Source organism: Vigna unguiculata, chromosome 11 (assembly GCF_004118075.2).
Source record: "Vigna unguiculata cultivar IT97K-499-35 chromosome 11, ASM411807v1, whole genome shotgun sequence".
Classification (NCBI taxonomy): domain Eukaryota; kingdom Viridiplantae; phylum Streptophyta; class Magnoliopsida; order Fabales; family Fabaceae; genus Vigna; species Vigna unguiculata.
Genome location: NC_040289.1, coordinates 1070122 through 1088994, shown reverse-complemented (window position 1 = coordinate 1088994; position 18873 = coordinate 1070122). Strand labels below are relative to the sequence as shown.

Sequence of the window (18873 nt, the reverse complement as noted above, 5' to 3'; positions counted from 1 at the left end):
AATCACAAAAATGTAAATTACTATCTAACATCAAATCATTATTGTCACTTATCAAACTATAGTATTAGAATCTTGAATGAATAAATCCACAACATTTTCATCTTTTGAAACATCTTCTTTATCCCCATCTACAATATACATATATATATATATATTATACATATATAATATATAATATATGTATATATATATAATATATATATATATATTGTATATTAATATATTAATATATATATATATATATATTAATTAATTAAATATTTAAAATTTATTGACGGGTTGATGAGCCTACCCGGCTCATCAAAGGTTCAACTCGAATGAGCCGGGTTCTTAATGGGTTGGGTTCATTTTTAACATGTACTGAAATTTGTAATTTTTCTTCAACCCAACCCGAACCTGTGATGAACCGGGTTGGCTCGCGGGTTATAACCCATTTTGACGACTCTAATGTCTATAACGTGAACATGTATATAACGGAAAGGATTGGATTGACTAATTTTAAACAAAATGTATATTGGATTCAAAAAGAAATAAAAGATTAGATTAAATAAACCTCATATATATTGAACTAAATATTTTTTATTAAACCTTCTTTTATTAATGAATTTATGATGCATTGTAAATTATTGACAATGATATAAAATATGATGGGAAACTAGTTAATATAATTTTCTCATTATTATTTATTTAAAAAATTAATATTATACTAACATATATTTGAATTCATATATTTTCTCAAGGACCGTAATGTTTGGATAAAAAAATCACGAGAGAATTTGTGTTTATTGGGGTCTCAAACTATATTTGAAATAATATTTAATTAATTGATAATTGATTAAAACAATATTTTAAATTGATTTATAACTAAACTAATATTTAAACGAATAATTGATTAAAATAGTATTTAAAAATGGTGTTGTATAAATTAATTGTTAACCAAATTAATATTGAAAATAAATTTATTTTAATTATTTGACTGAATAAACTTTATGTAAATATACATTCGACTTTTATTTGTTTCGTGGCCTAACTTTTTAAACAATAATAAAATTTTAACTCAATAAAAAAAATAAGATAAAAAAATTATACTTCATACCTACCATTAAAAACACGAATTCCTTTTTTATATTCAAATTTTAAACCATTGCACACGGTTTTAAATGGTTTTTAATGTAAAAATAAGGTATGTTAAACGTCATTGTAAAACTCATCTATGATCACTTACAATCACATGAACTTTGGAGAAATAAGGTTGGTTTAGAAAAAGGGGAGAAGTTGTGAATTCAACTTCCTCCTAACAAAAACTAACAACTAACAATTATCAATAAAAAAAAAACTCACCATCACATGAAAACTATCAACAAAATAAATAAATAAAATAATACATGGAGACTACACCAAAATTTATGATAAAATTATATGTAACATCCCAAAAACTGAATAACCTCAAATTGAATCAAACGCCACATACATGAATATTCAGAGACTTTAAAGTTAGAGTATGAAGGTACACAGAACACCAAACATGCCCCTTTACATGGAAAGAGGTCTCACACGACCTAAAACAAAGTACACAGGTGGAAATAATAATTTTATGCCTTGTATAGACAAGACCCTCATAACTAATGAAACTCCTTCCGCGATGGGTCCCACAACGGGCCCAATATCCGTCCATAACCATCAAGTTGCTGCATCTCTACTATCATTGTCACTCTCAGGGGTTCTTACATTTGATCACATCAATAAGATTGATGATCATCGCAAGGAGGAAAACCACACACAATCATACAAACCAGCGAAAGGGTAAGCTAGAGTACAAGGTATTTACATCAGAACATACAACGTCAAATCACATAATCAAGCATAAATAATGGAAACCACACAGGAGATACCGAACCACTACCATTCCAAAACTAGACAATCTGGATACGCGTAATGAGGCACCACCACAAGACAGTGGAATTAAGTCCTAGCAGTGAGGCATCACCACGAGACCTTCGCGAAATTACACCCTTACAAGAGGCACCACCACGTGGCCTACGTGGAATTACGTCCTGACCGTGAGGCACCACCACAAAACAGTGGAATTACGTCCTGTTGTGTAGGCACCACCATGAACTCTTACCTCGAGGTTCATAAGATTAAGTCCAATAGCTGAGGCACCACCGTGGTCTCCCCCTAGGAGGGTCCAAGGAATTACGTCCATTAAGTGGGGCACCACCATAAGCTCTCCCTTCAAGAGCCCTGGGATTACGTCCTACTCACGCTTTATACGTGTTTCACCAACCAATCAAAAAGTCCCCATAATACCAACATCATGCATAAACAACAATTCATATATTTCATGCTTCCCAATTCATACAACAAGCAACCATACCAGTGGGTCATTCACATCGTAGCACAAAACTGCCCCAGTCTCGCTCAGGCTAGAAGGCCTCGCTCAGGCGAGAGATCCTCTTGCTCAGGCGAGCTCCTCCTCGCCTAGGCGAGAACTCAAGTCTTTGAAAACCATTCTCGCCTAGGCGAGATCACGTCTCGCTCAAAATGAAAACCAGTCGCCTGGGCGACAGTTTGCACACAAAAGCATGGGCGAGCCTCTGTTAGTCTCGCTTGGGCGAGACACGCTCGCTTGGGCGAGAAAAACAGTGCCCACCACTACACACACGTGAAAACACAGCACACAACATCAACAGAAATCATCTATTCACCACTATCACACAATCAACCATGAGCATACATCACGCATATGATTCGGACCCAGAAACATACAAAAGTTACAGGCAACTATAAGTTCAAGCTTCCCTTACCTGGAAAGGGTTTAGCAAACAACTTCAACTCCTGACTCAACGAACCCAACAGCTTCGAAAACGGACTCAAGAGCTGTGACTAAAGACACAAAAATGGCGAGGTTGCTACAGTGAGCCCAGCAGAACCATGAGAACCAACTTAGAACGCGAAGAGTACAATTCAAGAACCACTTGCGTGACAGAAGAACGAGGTTTGGCTAGCTTGAAAGGGGCGTAGGATCAAACCCTAGCAGAGCTTCTAGGGAGAGGTTAGGGACTTGACGACTGTGTTTTGCAAATGAAAAGAAAAGATTAGCCTAGGGCAGACTTAGGGTATGGTTCCCCTTTTTGAGCCAGCCCTAGGCCCAACCAACTTTGGGGCAGCCCTTAAGGATTTAGGCAGAAAATAAATGGGCCTTACATTATACCTATTATAAAAAATATATATAAATAATACATGGAGATAAAACATTAAATCATTTATATTGTTCTATGTGAATAAAAGCTAAATTAGTAATACACAAGATAAAAAGTTTAAAAACAAAAGAAAATATAAAAGCACAATAAATATATATAATAAAATTATATTTTTATTTTTAATTACAAATATATTACTTTATCTTAATTCATCTTAAATACATTTGAATGTGACAAAGGGATAATGACATTTATATGCATACTTTGAAGGTAGAAAGAAAAGTAAACAATCATATGAGTAACTATATCAAATTAATGGACAACCATTAATTCATAATACTCCCCCTTGGTGTCATTGATAGAAGAATGTGTCTCGTTAAAACCTTCCTAGAAAAAATCCTTTGGGATAAAAACCTAGAGAAGGAAAAAGAGTACACAATTCTATATAATATTTTTCTTTACATCTTCTATTTCTCCCCCTCATATAAACTTACCATCATTAAGGTGACGAAGTCCAATCTTGTGAACCAATTGCTCAAAAGTTCTCCTTGACATAGACTTTGTAAAATAAATCTGCTAAATTTTTGCATGAACGAATCTTTTGGATCTCTACATCATCATATCAATTGAACAATGCACTATTGTCTTCATGTATGGTTGTTGATTCCATTCTTCTCAAGGATAGACTACAAGTTTGTCGCACATGTTGAATTATAAACCTTAACTAAACATATTCACGACTTACCTCATGTAATGCTAAAAATTATGCATGATTTTGATAATGTTGATGTTATGGTCTCTTTCACATATCGTCATGAAATCATTTTGGTACCACATGTAAATAAATATCTTGTTTGTGATCAGTCATTGTGCAATTGTGAGAATATAATAAATAATATGCATAATCCATTAGATCCAATTTTGAAACATTTGGATAAAATAATTCCATATTAGTAATACCCTTAAGGTAACATAGTATATTTTTTTACTCCAATCCATTGTCTTCTTGTAGGTGAAGAATTATATCTTGCTTAACAAATTTACAACAAATAATGTAATATCACGTCAAGTATAATTAGCAAGATACATTAGTGTTGTTATAACACTGAGATATGGTACTTTTAGAACAAGAAGATCTTCATCATTTTCTTGAGGTCTAAGAAGGGCATTTATCAACATCTAACGATCTCACAACTATTAGATTGCATAATGGATGTGACTTGTCCGTTTAGAACATTTTACGCACCTTAATTATATAAGTCTCTTGATGTATAAAAAACACCTTTGTTTAAATACTCAATTTGTAATCTCAAACAAAATTTTTGCCTTTTCAAGATCATTCATCTCAAATTCTTTCTTTAAGCAATCAATTGCCTTTGTGAGCTCATTAGGAGTTCCAATGATGTTTATATTATCTACATAAACAATAATTATGGCAAATTCCTTTTTTTGATCTTTTCATATAAATACAATAACAAATAGGATCATTTCTATATCATTCTTTTAATAAGTACTCAATTAGACAATTATACCACACACATCTTGATTGCTTTAATCAATAAAAGAGCTTGTTCAATTTTATTGAATAACTCTCTTCAAAAATTGCCTTGTTGGGCAAATAAAATCCTTCAGGGATTTTGATATAAATATGATTCTTAAGAGAACTGTACAAATAGGTTGTAACATCATTCATTAGATGTAAATGCAAATCTTGTTGCGCAACTAGGATAATCAAATATTGCAATGTTGTTGCATACAATACCAGAGAATGTCTTTTCACAAATCAATATTAAGTTTTGTGAAAAACCTTGAGCAACCGATTGTACTTTGTATCTAACAATTTCATTATTTTTAATTTGATTTTTGCGCAAAAATCCATATGTACTCAACGGGTTTCACACCTTCAGGTGTTCGAACTATAGGTCCAAAAATCTTTCGTTTAGCAAGCAAATCTAATTATGCTTATTTGCATATTTTCATTTTGGCCAATCATGTCTTTGTCGACAATCTTCAATGATCATTGATTATTGATCATCATTGTCATTTATAGCATTTATCGCTATATTATATGTAAAAGTTTCGTCAATGTTGACTTCATTTTGGTTTCATATTATATGATTCATGACATAATTTATTGAGATCTCATCATTTTCAACAATTTCAAGTACCTGAGGTTCTTCTGGAACCGAATCATTAATTATGTCAAATGAATATTTTGGGATTTCCACCTTTTCGATTAGGTCATCTTGCATTTTAGCTCATTTTCTCATTCAAGAGTTTTTATCTTTGGAACCAATAGACCTACCACGCTTCAAACGTGTCTTTGGATTTAACCGGCCTACCACGCTTCAGGCGTGTTATGAATTAATATCAAATATAATCGGAGGATTAACAGTTGATATATATGATTTGATTACCCTTTCTGTTAGTAAGAACATTTGGTAATCGATTGACTAATTTTGTAAATGAATTATCCTTTAAACTTTCAATTCATATTCTTTTGTACGAGGATCAAGATAAGATAATGATAATTCATTCCAACCAATATTCTTTTCCAATTGTAACATTTGATACACACTCAGTGATATACAATCCACTTACTCATATATTTCTTTATTTTCTACAAAGATAATATCACTAGTTACTTCTTTTTGGCTTGATAAATAATTATATCAGTTAAAAACTCCAACTAGAGAATGAAGTTTGCAAAAGATAAACCTTATAGAATTCAACATAAGTAGAGACATGAAACAATAAAACCTTTATTTAACATAACATCCATTGAAATGAACATGTATGCTAACAATAACCATTTGCTTCTACAACTTATTATGAAAAACCTCAACTTTATTTAGCAAAAGGAAAAGCTACAATACGATTTGTAATAGACATTGAAACTACAATTAATAGTTTTTCCTTTGTGTAGGAGGTAACCCTAAACTAGTCAACAATTTTAAGAAATATTTTTAAATGATAAACCTAAATCACTGAGTTTTTCCGCCACAATTTTGGATAGTTTTTCAACCATTGGTGGGGAAAAATAGTTCACCCAATCTCCTTTTTCTCCTTTTCTAAAAAAGTTCTTTTTCTCAATGCGTCCTCTACCAACCACTCCAGATTTATTCACTTCCAAGTCCTTCATCTTCTCAAAACTGCAAAGCTTGATTATGCTTTCAACCTTTCCATTCTTCTCCTCTTCTTCAGTGAAAGGACAACCTAAAAACTCTCCAATTTTCCTGACATGAAAACCTGTGTTGTCCTTAAGATCCTCGTACTTCAAGAACATAACTTTGTTTGGTTTGGCCACACTTTCATTCCAAAAACCTAACATGTGACTCCACCATGGACCATAATCCACTATCCCATTACAGTACATCTCAAAAGCTTCCTCTTTTGTTACTGCAGGTAAAGAAATTGGCCTAACTTTGTTGAAGTAAGTCCATGCAGAAACAAAATTGTCAAAAGGGTTTCTACATATGTAGATTATCTTGCAATTAGAGTCCTTGATTGAGACGGGGAGAGAAGGGAACGGAGTGTGAGTGCCAAATATTCTTGGCTCAAGAATTTGGTTTTGAATATCATGATCAACACCCCCAAAGGTAAATTCCAGAAAAGGTACAAGTTCATGAGGGTTGGAAGTGAGCAATGGATGATTCTCAAAGGATGAGAAACTTTGGTGACTGGAAATGGCAAAAGCTAAGGCTTTCATCCAGATTGTTCCTGATTTTGGAAAACTTGCAACAATAACATCATTGTCTTTTGCCTGAAAGTGTTGTTGAAAACGATGAATTGCTTCAATGTGAATTTTTGGGCACCAGAAGTTTTGGAATAGGTATAAGGGATAAGGTTGTGCCCAAGAGTTCTCTTTCTGAAGGGAGAGTGTGAGGTTTTCTCCCTCATTTTCTTGTTGCACATTTGTTGAAGCCATTGGAGTATAGCTAGAATGTGAAATAAAGTTTTGAAGTGGTTTTTGGATGAGACTTAATTGGGTCACTACCAATAGGCTTTTATAGATCAAACAATGGTTCTTGATAAAAATAAGTGTGACTAAATTGGTATTTTAAAATTGATATTTGCCCAAATTAAATTTCATATAATTTTCTTGGTAGCAAAAACCTTGATAGCTAATGTTTAGTTACCAATTTTCTTTGGTAACAAAAACCTTGGTAGCTAATGTTTAGTTACCAATTTCCTTTGGTAGCTAAAACATTAATAACTAAATTTAGAAACCAATTATAATTTTTTATTCATAATAGTGATTATTTTAGTAACCAATAATTTTTTATTTTTGTAAATTAGTCACTAAAACTAGTTGCTAATGATGCATTTTCCTGTAGTGACAATAAATCTTTTCAGATATTTGCATTTATTGCGAGAATGTAGTTCGTCTCAACAAGTAAATGAACTCTCTCAAATGCTTTTAAATTTATTTGAAACAAACAACCTATGTGCTTGCACATATATGTATGCATTCGAGCGTTTGTAAATGATGTGATGGGTGTGCTAAATTAAAAAAAATGAATTGATAAAAATAAATGATTACTAATTTCCCTTAAATGTGATATAAATTTAAATTTAAGTAGTGAAAATTTTATTAAAATGAAATTGAATTTCTTAAATGTAATGAAGAAATATTTAAAATGGAAAGATATAAAAATAAAAATAAAAAGTTTTGAAATAAATTTCAAATTATCCTCTAAAATAATTTGTTTTATATTATTATTTAAATTAGTGTTAATATTTATTATTGTTATTATTAATATTAATTGTAATTTTAATTAATAATACTGTAGTTATTGTTATTAATATCATATTAATTGTTATCATTATTGCTTTTAGTTTTATTATTATTATATTATACATAAAAAACATATTATATATATATATATATATATATATATATATAATTAGATGCTAAATTGGTCATTAATTGATTAGAGACAAATTTAGAAATCAATTTCCTTTATAACAGAAACATTTGTAGATACTATTTAGTGACCGCTTTTCTTTTGTGACTAAAATCTTGATAGCTAAATTTATAAACCAATTATAATATCTTATGTATAATAATGACTATTTTAATGACCAATAATTTTTTAGTTTGTAAACTAGTCACTGAAATTGGTTGTTAAAGAAACATTTTCTTACAGTGACATTAAATTTTCCCAAATATGTGCATTTATTGCGAGAACGTAATTTAATTTCAGCAAATAAATCATCTCTCACAATGCTTTCAAATTTATTGAAACAAATTTCAAATCATTCTCTAGAATAATTTATTTTATATTATTAATTAAATTAGTGTTAATGCTCATTATGATAACATTAATTGTAATTTTAACTATTAATACTATAATTATAGTTATTAATATTATACTAATTACTATCATTATGGCTATTAAATTTAGGGTTAAATATATTTTTGATCCCTCAAGTGAAATTTGGAATTAGTGCCTGATCGAAACTTTAGACCAATTTAGTCCTTCATTTTTATAAATACGTGAATTTAGTCTTTTTAATCAAATTTTGTTAAGTTTATTAGAAGTTTCAAACGCGTTTTATGATAATATTTGAGTTAACATTTAAGCGAAAATGGGTCAAATGATGTAAACAATTCAAATACTATCATGAGATGCGCTTGAAACGTTAGATAAACTTAATAAAATCTGGTTTAAATGACTAAATCCATACATAAATTGGTCAAAAGTTTCGAAGAGGGACCAATTCCATATTCCACTACAACTTGAGGGACAAAAAACAAATTTAACCCTTAAATTTATTATGATTATATTATTTATAAGTTAAAATACTCCATTAGTTCATATTTTTGTTCAAAAATCTGAATTAGGTCCTAATATTTTTTTAGTCTCAATTAGGTCCATATTTTTTAAAATGCGTAACAATTAGGTTCATTATGTTAGTATGGTGGTAACTATGTTAAAGATGTGTCACGTGTCAATTCCTCATTATTTTGATTTTGATTTTATTTTATTATTTTTCTTATTTTTTTTAATTATTCATGTCACGTGTCACGTGTCAAGTCAGTAAGGAGACACGTGTCAAGTCAATGTTTGAATCTCAATTTGGTCCATATATTTGTTATTTTGATTATATTTCAGTCATTTTTTTTTAATTTTAAATTTCATCCTTTCCAAATTGAGACCAAATTTAACTTTTATATAAAGTTTATAATGATATTTTTATTAAACATTTTAATAATATTAAGTTTATTTAAATTTTTATTTTACATTAAACTTTACTTATATTTTGTTTTAAAATTTTAAAATATTTATTTTAACTTGTTACAAATTTGTTTTAAATAATTTATATACAAATGTTATAGTTGGCTTAAAAATAACAATTTTATAAATTTAAATATAAAATTTTAAAACAATTTTGTAAAAAGTTAAAATAAATATATTTAAAATTTTAAAATAAATGGACTGAGATGTAATCAAAATAACAAATATATGGATCAAATTGAGATTCAGACAATGACTTGACACGTGTCATATTGACTGACTTGACACGTGGCACAATATTGACATGACACGTGACATGAATAATTTAAAAAAAATTCAAAAAAATTGGAGCTGACACATGGCACATTCTTAACACCGTTATCACCATACTAACGGAATGAACCTAATTATTACACATATTCAAAAATATGGACATAACACATGGCACATTCTTAACACCGTTATCACCATACTAACGGAATGGACCTAATTGTTACACATATTAAAAAATATGGACATAATTGAGACTAAAAAAAATCTTAAGACCTAATTATGATTTTTGAACAAAAACGTGGACCAATAGAGTATTTTAACCTTATTTACATTATCACTCCAACAAAAATCGCTTTAGGCAATGACACAATTGTGAGTTAAACTACAAAAACAATGAGCTAAAGTTTAGACAATAATTTTTTAGGTGTAGTCTAGGTAAGTGTAGCTATAAGTAATAGACTACGATTTTTAGTACTGCAACAATTTTAAAATTGTTGCTTAAAATTCTCATAAAAGTTCACGATTTCGATGTACATGTCTTTTCAAACTTCACATTTTCAACACTGTGAGCTCTTTTGACGTTTACAGTCTAAAATTAAAAGGAGGGAAGAAATTCAAAAACAATTTACGTTTTTTGAACAAAATTTTGCATTTTGAACTAAGTTTTGCATTTTCAAAATATATTTTCCTTTTCAAAATATTTATAAATTGTTATAAAAAAAATTATAAGAAATTATAAAAAATTTATTTTCAAAATATTTTGTATAAAACAATTTTTTTAAAAAATTATATAAAATACTTAAAAATTTTATAATTTTGTAAGACATAATTATTTACGAAGGATTGATTTATTAATTAAAATTCTTAGAGGAAGACAAAAGAAATTGAATTTCTTAAATGTAATGAAGAAATATTTAAAATGGAAAGATATAAAAATAAACATAATAAAATAAAATTTGAAATAAATTTCAAATCATTCTCTAAAATAATTTGTTTTATATTATTATTTAAATTATTGTTAATATTTATTATTGTTATTATTAATATTAATTGTAATTTGAATTATTAATACTGTATTTATTGTTATTAATATTATATTAATTATCATCATTATTGCTATTAGTTTTATTATTATTATATTATTTATATTATACATAAAAAGCATTATATATATATATAATTTGAATTATTAATACTGTAGTTATTGTTATTAATATTATATTAATTACCATCATTATTGCTATTAGTTTTATTATTATTATATTATTATTTATATTATACATAAAAAATATTATATATACAGAGATAAATTTAGAAATCAATTGTCTAAATAGGAATTTTGATAGATAGGATATAATGGCCGATTATTTTTGTAACTAAAATTTTGGTAATTAAATTTATAAATTAATTATAATCTTTTATGTATAATAATGATTATTTTAATGATTAATAATTTTTTATTTTATAAACTAGTTACTGAAATTTATTGTTAATAAAATATTTTTTCAATAACACTCAACTTTTTTAAATATGTGCATTTATTGCGAGAATGTAATTTAATTTCAGCAAATAAATCATCTCTCACGATACTTTTAAATACTTTTAAATTTATTGAAACAAATTTCAAATTATTCTCTAAAACAATTTATTTTATATTATTATTTAAATTGGTGTTAATGTTCATTATTATAACATTAATTGTAATTTTAACTATTAATACTATAATTATTATTATTAACATTATACTAATTATTATCATTATTAATTTTATTTTTAATATGTTATTTATATTATACATAATAAAAAACTAGAGAATTCTATCTATCTATCTATATATATAAAAGAAATTAATCGATAAGGGATAATTTTTGTTTTTCCATGTATAGCACAGTAAATCTTCGCATTTATGCGAAGATGCAGTTTCGTTTCAATATATCTTTGAATTTATGCCAAAATATAATTTCATTTTAGCAGAGCAAAATTTATTGAAACAAACAACTTATGCACTTGCACACCAGAGTTAACAATAGGATCCATGATACAAACAAAGCCTAAAAGTTTATTTTTCAATTCATATTTTAGGGTAATTATTTACTCGATTAATACAAATGGTTATTGGAAATTAATAATTATATTAAACATTTTACTAATTTAGTACTATATTTTCAAACACATTAAATTGGCCTATTTTATGTATATTTTATATACCATTTTTTTTAAAATGTGTTACGATACATGTATTCCGCTTCACTTCATAAAGTAATGATATTTTTAATATATAATTAAGAAACATGTCTGAATTCTACAACCCAAACATGGACATTTTAAGACTTACAACACCTTTAATTATTACTAAAAAAAAATATATTTTTTATTATATTTTTTATTTTCTTTTAACAAATATTTATAAACTTTGTTATAAAAAAAATTATAAAAAATTTATTTTATGAAATATTTTGTGTTAAACAATTTTGCAAAAGATATTATATAAAATACTTGTAAATTTAATATTTTTTAAAAAAATAAGTATTTACGAAAGATTGACCTGCCAATTAAAATATTTAGAAAAAAGATAAAAAGAAAATTCTTAAATTTCTTTTTACAAATTTACAATAAAAGTCTTATATAATATAAAATGGAGAATGCTAACCCGTGTCTTAGGACACTGATTAATGAATAATAAATGTGCTTTGATATCATATTTTTACATTTAAAACTGAAATAATTAAATACAATGATTAAAATAATATAAATGTACATAATAAATTTTATAAAGACAAAAATATCCTTTTAAATTTTTAGACAATAACTTACTGTTATAAAAAAGGACTTCAGAATTTTTAAGGTTTCTATTAAAAAGAAAAAAAAAATCAATTAAGTCTCAAATTAACACTTTAATTATTCTTTTTTTTGTAATATTTTTAGATATTTAACACTAATTTTTTTGTTGATTTTTTTGTTAATTTATACTTTCTTATATTGTTTTTTTTAATTTAAATTTTTAACACTTTTTTGTTGATTTTTCTGGTAATTTAAACTTTTTTATACTTAATTACATTTAATTTTTAGCAATATTAAAATATAGTTATTTTATTATTTAATTAGTTTTTAACTTTTATTTTTAAACATTAAATAAAATATTAAATACACATGTACAATATTTATGAGCATTTATGTTTTTTTTAAAAAAATAAAGTTATATTAATGATTATTATGTCAGATTTTATTTTATATTATACTTATCTATACATTTTGTAGGATTTATTGTACATTAATTATTCTTAATCAGTGTCTTAAGGTAGGATTTATTGTACATTAATTATTCTTAATCAATATCTTAAGGTACCGGTTATCAAGACCCATAAAATATTAGAAATTACTTTGAAAATTTTCCTTTTTATCAATTGAGGATGCAGGAAAAGAAAAACGATGATATTTTGTATTGTACATGAGCAAGAACGTGAGGATCTTTGACCTGTCAAAAACTTTGTGACAGAAGAGTGATGATGAAGACCCTACAAAAAATGGTATCCAGAAATTCACGTGATAAGTTACCAATTATGATCTGAATTTGGGTCACTTTTCCTTTTTTAGATAAGAGGGGCATCATATTTTTCATCAAACAAACTCCATTTTCATCAAATTATGTCATGTCTGGTACACAACACAACTGGCACCAACTTGGGAAACTTTTGCCAACCTCATAATGTTTCTGCAATTCAACACAACCACACACACATAATCGTTCCAAACCAATTTCCTTTTTAGGTTTTGTAAGTGGCAATTCATTGTTTAAAGCTTAAAATCCCACGAGGTGAAGTGAAATGAAATCCCACCACATGAAATGAAATCCCACCATTCACACTTCGTAATATAACATAACATGCTTTCACAAATCTCTCATCTTTTCACTTTTCCACTCACACGTGTGGCTGGTGAGAACCTCAAAGGACAATGTTTATATAATCCTTAAATTTGGATGGCAAATTAGAATTTTATTTTATTTTCTAAACTTTGATATATTTTGATTTCAAAACTTTAAAAATGAAAGGATGTAATGTTGTTAATTCAACAATGTTAATCTTTTTTACGCGTTAAATAATGTTTTAGACTGGTATTTGACTCAAGATGTGTCGATCGATTAAAATAACTCAAATGACTATATGAAATGTCATTTTACAAATAAAAGAATTTTGATTGTTATTGGATTAAGAGGACTATATCTATTTATTTTTAAAGTTTGGACCAAATTGTATCAAAATTTAAGAGATAAATAAATTTTAAATTCGCGCGAAATGTTTAAAAACTAAAATCATATATACTTGGTAAACATTAAAATAGATAATATTCATATCATCTTAATGCTGTCATTTTTAATTGGTTTAATGTGTTATTAATACATATGAAGATTGATTATAAATGTGGAGATATACATTAAATAGTCTATATCATAAATTATTTCAAGTTATCATCAAGAATAATAATAATTTATTTTAAGTTATTAATGATAATACCAATAAATTATATTTTTTAATTTTAAATAACATTTTTAATCTTATTTTAATATCATTTCTTTTTACATTGAAGGTAAAATGGTAATCATACTATTTATCCTATTAAAAATTATAACTTATTAAATTTTATCAATCACATCTAGAGATGGCAAATAAACCCGTCCCCGTTGGTATTGCCCGAACCCGTCCCCGTTTTGACGGGGAATCCCCGCATTGACTGGGTATGGGTATGGGTATGGGGAATCCCCGACTTTTTCAGTTGGGTATGGGGATGGGTATGGGGATGTACATATACCCGCCATAATATCCGTCCCCGCCATATCTCCATTCTCGTTTAAATTATTAAAATATTCACAATTAATCAAGTAACCCCTATATATATATATATATATATATATATATATATATATATTCTATCTTTTATTTCTTTTAATTATTTCATTTGTCATGAAACTCATTCTCATCTCCAATATATTTTTTATCTTATCATAACCTTTATGTAATTATATTAAAATGATGTATGTTAATTAAAAAAAAATTATGCCTCACATTTGAATATTTATATTATTTTTTAATATTTTTATTTATTATAAATTTTCCTTTCACATGAGAATGTTTATACTCTTAATTTAAGGTAATATAAAAAAATTTATTTACTTATTATTATTATTAATTTTTGTTTAATTTGAAGAACTCTTTTGTTTCATTAAAATAATTTTCGTTATTTTTCAACCATTAAGTATATATGTTGATATTTGAAAAGTTTTCTTAATTCTCTAAGATATTTTTCGTCTTATCATACCTTAGTTATACATTTGATTTGATTTTTTTCGATAGTCTCTTAAATTATTTCTAAAACACACATTTGTTAGTTTTTTAATATTTTTATTTATTGTTTTTATTTTCATCATGTAGAATAATATATCGATATATTCTATCTAATTATTTTTTATTTTATAACTCATTATTAATCATAATGTAATTTTTTCACTTTAAATTCTGTTTGAAATGGTTAAAATTATATATATATATATATATATATATAATGATATTTAGGAATAATATATGATAATTCACTACAAGAAAAACATGAAATGGTGACTGATTTAGTCAGTAACCCATATCAGTCACTATTTTTCGTCATTGGTGGTAGTAGTTGATTTATTGTCTGAATCAGTGACTAAATTAGTGACCGATTCAATGATCGAATCGGTACTTGATTTAGTGACCAATTTAATTACTAATTTATTTGTAATTTAATGACAAATTTTTTGGTCACTAATGATATTTCTATTTAATTTTAACCACTTCAAACATAATTTAATAATTAGTTCTCTAAGGTATTTTTCATTTTATCATACCTTAATTATACATTTGATTTCCTTTGTGCGATTTCTTTTGATAGTCTCTCAAATTATTTTTAAAACACACATTTGTTAGTTTTTTAATATTTTTATTTATTGCTTATTTTCATTATGTAGAATAATATTTCGATATATTATATCTAATTATTTGTTATTTTATAACTCACTATTAATCATACTGTAATTTTTTTCACTTTAATTGTATAAATAACTTTTATTTACTACAATATAAAAATTTAATGTAATTGCTATGAATATTTTTTTGTCACTATCCAACATATATTGAAGTTCAAAAGATACAAAATCTATGTCAAAATTTTATTATTATGTTTATTATTTGTTGTCATTTTGATCAAGTGATGTATTATAACTTTTATTAGTGTATAAAAAAGAGATTCATTATAATTTAAAAAATTGAAGTAAAAAACATTTAAAATATATTTTAATCTGAATATTTGTTTTCCTTTTATTATTATGTTTATTATTTGTTCTTTGTATCATTTTGATCAAGTGATATATTATAACTTTTAGTAGTGTATAAAAAAGAGATTCATTAGAATTTAAAAAATTGAAGTAAACAAACATTTAAAATATATTTTAATTTGAATATTTGTTTTCCTTTTATATTTTTTTGAAATATTTTTTAATTTTATCAACTAAGTTCATCAATGTTGTAGTTTGCAAATTTAATAAATGTTTTGGTTCACATGAAATTTTATTTGGTATTCTAATATAAAATGTAAACAATTATAATTTATTTTAAGGTATTTGGCATCGAAGAAAATCCTCCTAATATTGAATATTTCATAATATTATGTTTTCTTTACCGTAATATTTTTCTTTTATAAAAATTAATATTGAAGTAGTTAGAACACGGGTACGGGTATGGGTACGAGATTATACCCGTTACCCGGTGGGGATGGGGATGGGAAAAAAGTTTGATACCCGTTGGGTTTGGGTATGGGGATGGGGATGAATTTTTTATGCGGGGATGGGTATGGGATAGCGAAACCCGTCCCCGCCCCGCCCCGCCCCGTTGCCATCCCTAATCACATCATACACAAACTTTCATCAACTTTGTACTTATATCCACTCAAATCATACCATCTTTTCCTTAATCCAAACAACCTCATCTTTACTTACAAATCAACTCAAATTAACGCAAATTCACTCCTCCAAATCCACACCTCAATCCAAACACAACATAAAAGACCCATTGTCTACAATTTAAAGCCCAATTTACATTATTTTAATTTGGAATCTTTTTCATGAATTGACTTGTCTCTTTGTTGTAAGATCGACTATTTTTTTTGTTTTTTTATTCCAAGAAAATGTACGTACCTCTGGGCTTAGTCGGTTAAGAATGATACATTTTATAATAGGTAAGGAGATAAATAAGTAGGCCATCAAAGAAGTGAAGAAAATGAGAAAATTAGGCCTTCTTTAAAAAAAAGGAGAAACGAACAAACACAATAACCTTTGTAAAAAAGGACAACATTGTCTAATGTACATATAATTCAACTCATTCTAAAAATAATGTGTCACCAAGTTGTGAGAACCCAACAAAATCTTTCGAAAAATCTTTTTTCTTTTATGTAAATCCTAACTCTCAAGAACATTCCTTCCATTTTTAAAGTTCTGACTTAGCTTTCATCCTTTTGAAGATCAAAGACTGTATAAGTTTTTTTCTTAATAAGTACTATGAAAGTTCCCGATCAAATTTTTTTTATTTAGGTAAGTCAATTTTTTCCTTCCTTTGAACGTCAATCTAATCCGTGTGCATGCAAATTCTCTTGGTTGCATATACCCAAACTGAGTTGATATCGTCTTATACATTGAATGGTGTGATCCAATCATCAATCATCAAATGGATGTTTCTTAGTATAGATAGAAGATCTTGAGTTGTGCATTGTGTAGGACGTACTAAAGCCATTATAGGAGGTCATCAAATAGGTGTGATTTGTGTTTATAATTATATGAATAAAAATTTGGGATACATGTATTCCAATTCTGGAAATATTAGACTTAATGTGTTTGTGATTTGCTAATTGGAGATATGTAGAACTGTTTGGAGGATAATTTGCTTAAGAAAAGTTTAAATGTTAGACTCGTTGGAATGCGAAAGAGGAAAGAAAATATGTTTTGGATTGTTGAATCATGTAAATAGAAATGGTATTGAAAGGGTGGGTTATGACTGGAATTTTGCCTGTAAATAGATTACAATTGAATATATATGATGAAATGGAATCTCCATGTTAGACCTGCAACATAACAAGAATCATTTAATGTTTTTTGTTCTTTTGAGCGGATTAAGAATGAATTTTATGCCATTAATGATATATGTAATTGGTATACAGTATTTTTAGTGTGTGAGAATGCATTTAAATTGATGATTGTTAGAAAATATAGGATTTTGTGAACTTTGTTAGGATTGATATTGTGAGGTTTGAGTCCAGGTAGTATTTTCAAGGAAAAAATACTACTATTGTATGTGTGTCAAAGTGTACTGATAAGTGATTTCACGAGTGAGACTATCCTGACTCTCTTGCATAGACAAAGATATATAGGTGGTGAGAGTCAAAAGAGGTTTCATAAAACAGATAATATGATAAGAAAGATGATCATACTTAGGGAGCCATTGGTGAAGAACTTAAGATCCTGGATGTGATTATAATATGGGTAATTTGGAAGTAAGTGTGACAGGTGCAGAGTCTCACGAGTCTATTTAATACACTAGTCTTTCCTCCGGAAGCAGAGTCTTGAGTTATTTGTTGGTAGTGTTGTTAGATGATATGAGGATTGTGGATTGATTTGGAGCCAGTTGGACTGAGTCATATGTGTTGATTTATTATTTGAGTTGTTCGGTTGATAAATGTTGTTAAATTAGATAAAGTCATAACATGGGTTGAATTGGATTGTTTGAGTTAGTTTTGATCCAACACTGAGATGGAACATTTGATGAAATATTTGTTTGAGCCATGAGGGCCGATTTGAGTTTGAGATAATAAGTTTGAATTATTTTAGCTATGTTTAGAATTTGATTTTTTTTCTTAAACACCTTTTTATAAATACATTAGCTTACCCTTTCTTATTTTATGTTTAATTGGTTTTATCTTTTTGTAATGATCCTATGATAATATGTGAGTATACAAAGGTACAAATAATTGTAATAGCACATGATCATAGAAAGGTTAGTTGAAGCCTAGGAAATAGTTAAAAGTGTGCAAATGATCAAATTACAAAAAAAATCGTAAAATTTATTAGGATGTTACACAAG

At 27.2% G+C, this 18873-nt stretch overlaps 1 protein-coding gene across 1 annotated transcript; it reads right to left on the bottom strand.

Annotated features, from left to right (window-relative positions):
- Window positions 1-6006: 6006 nt before the first annotated feature.
- LOC114170585 (cytosolic sulfotransferase 15-like) lies at window positions 6007-7171 on the bottom strand. Its single transcript, XM_028056094.1, has one exon. It carries the CDS (start codon window positions 7129-7131, stop codon window positions 6157-6159), a length of 975 nt encoding a protein of 324 aa, XP_027911895.1. The 5' UTR covers window positions 7132-7171; the 3' UTR covers window positions 6007-6156.
- Between the last annotated feature and the right edge of the window lie 11702 nt (window positions 7172-18873).

What these genes read in the sequence shown, in the direction of transcription:
- LOC114170585 (XM_028056094.1), bottom strand. Translation starts at nt 7,131, where the DNA reads ATGGCTTCAACAAATGTGCAACAAGAAAATGAGGGAGAAAACCTCACA.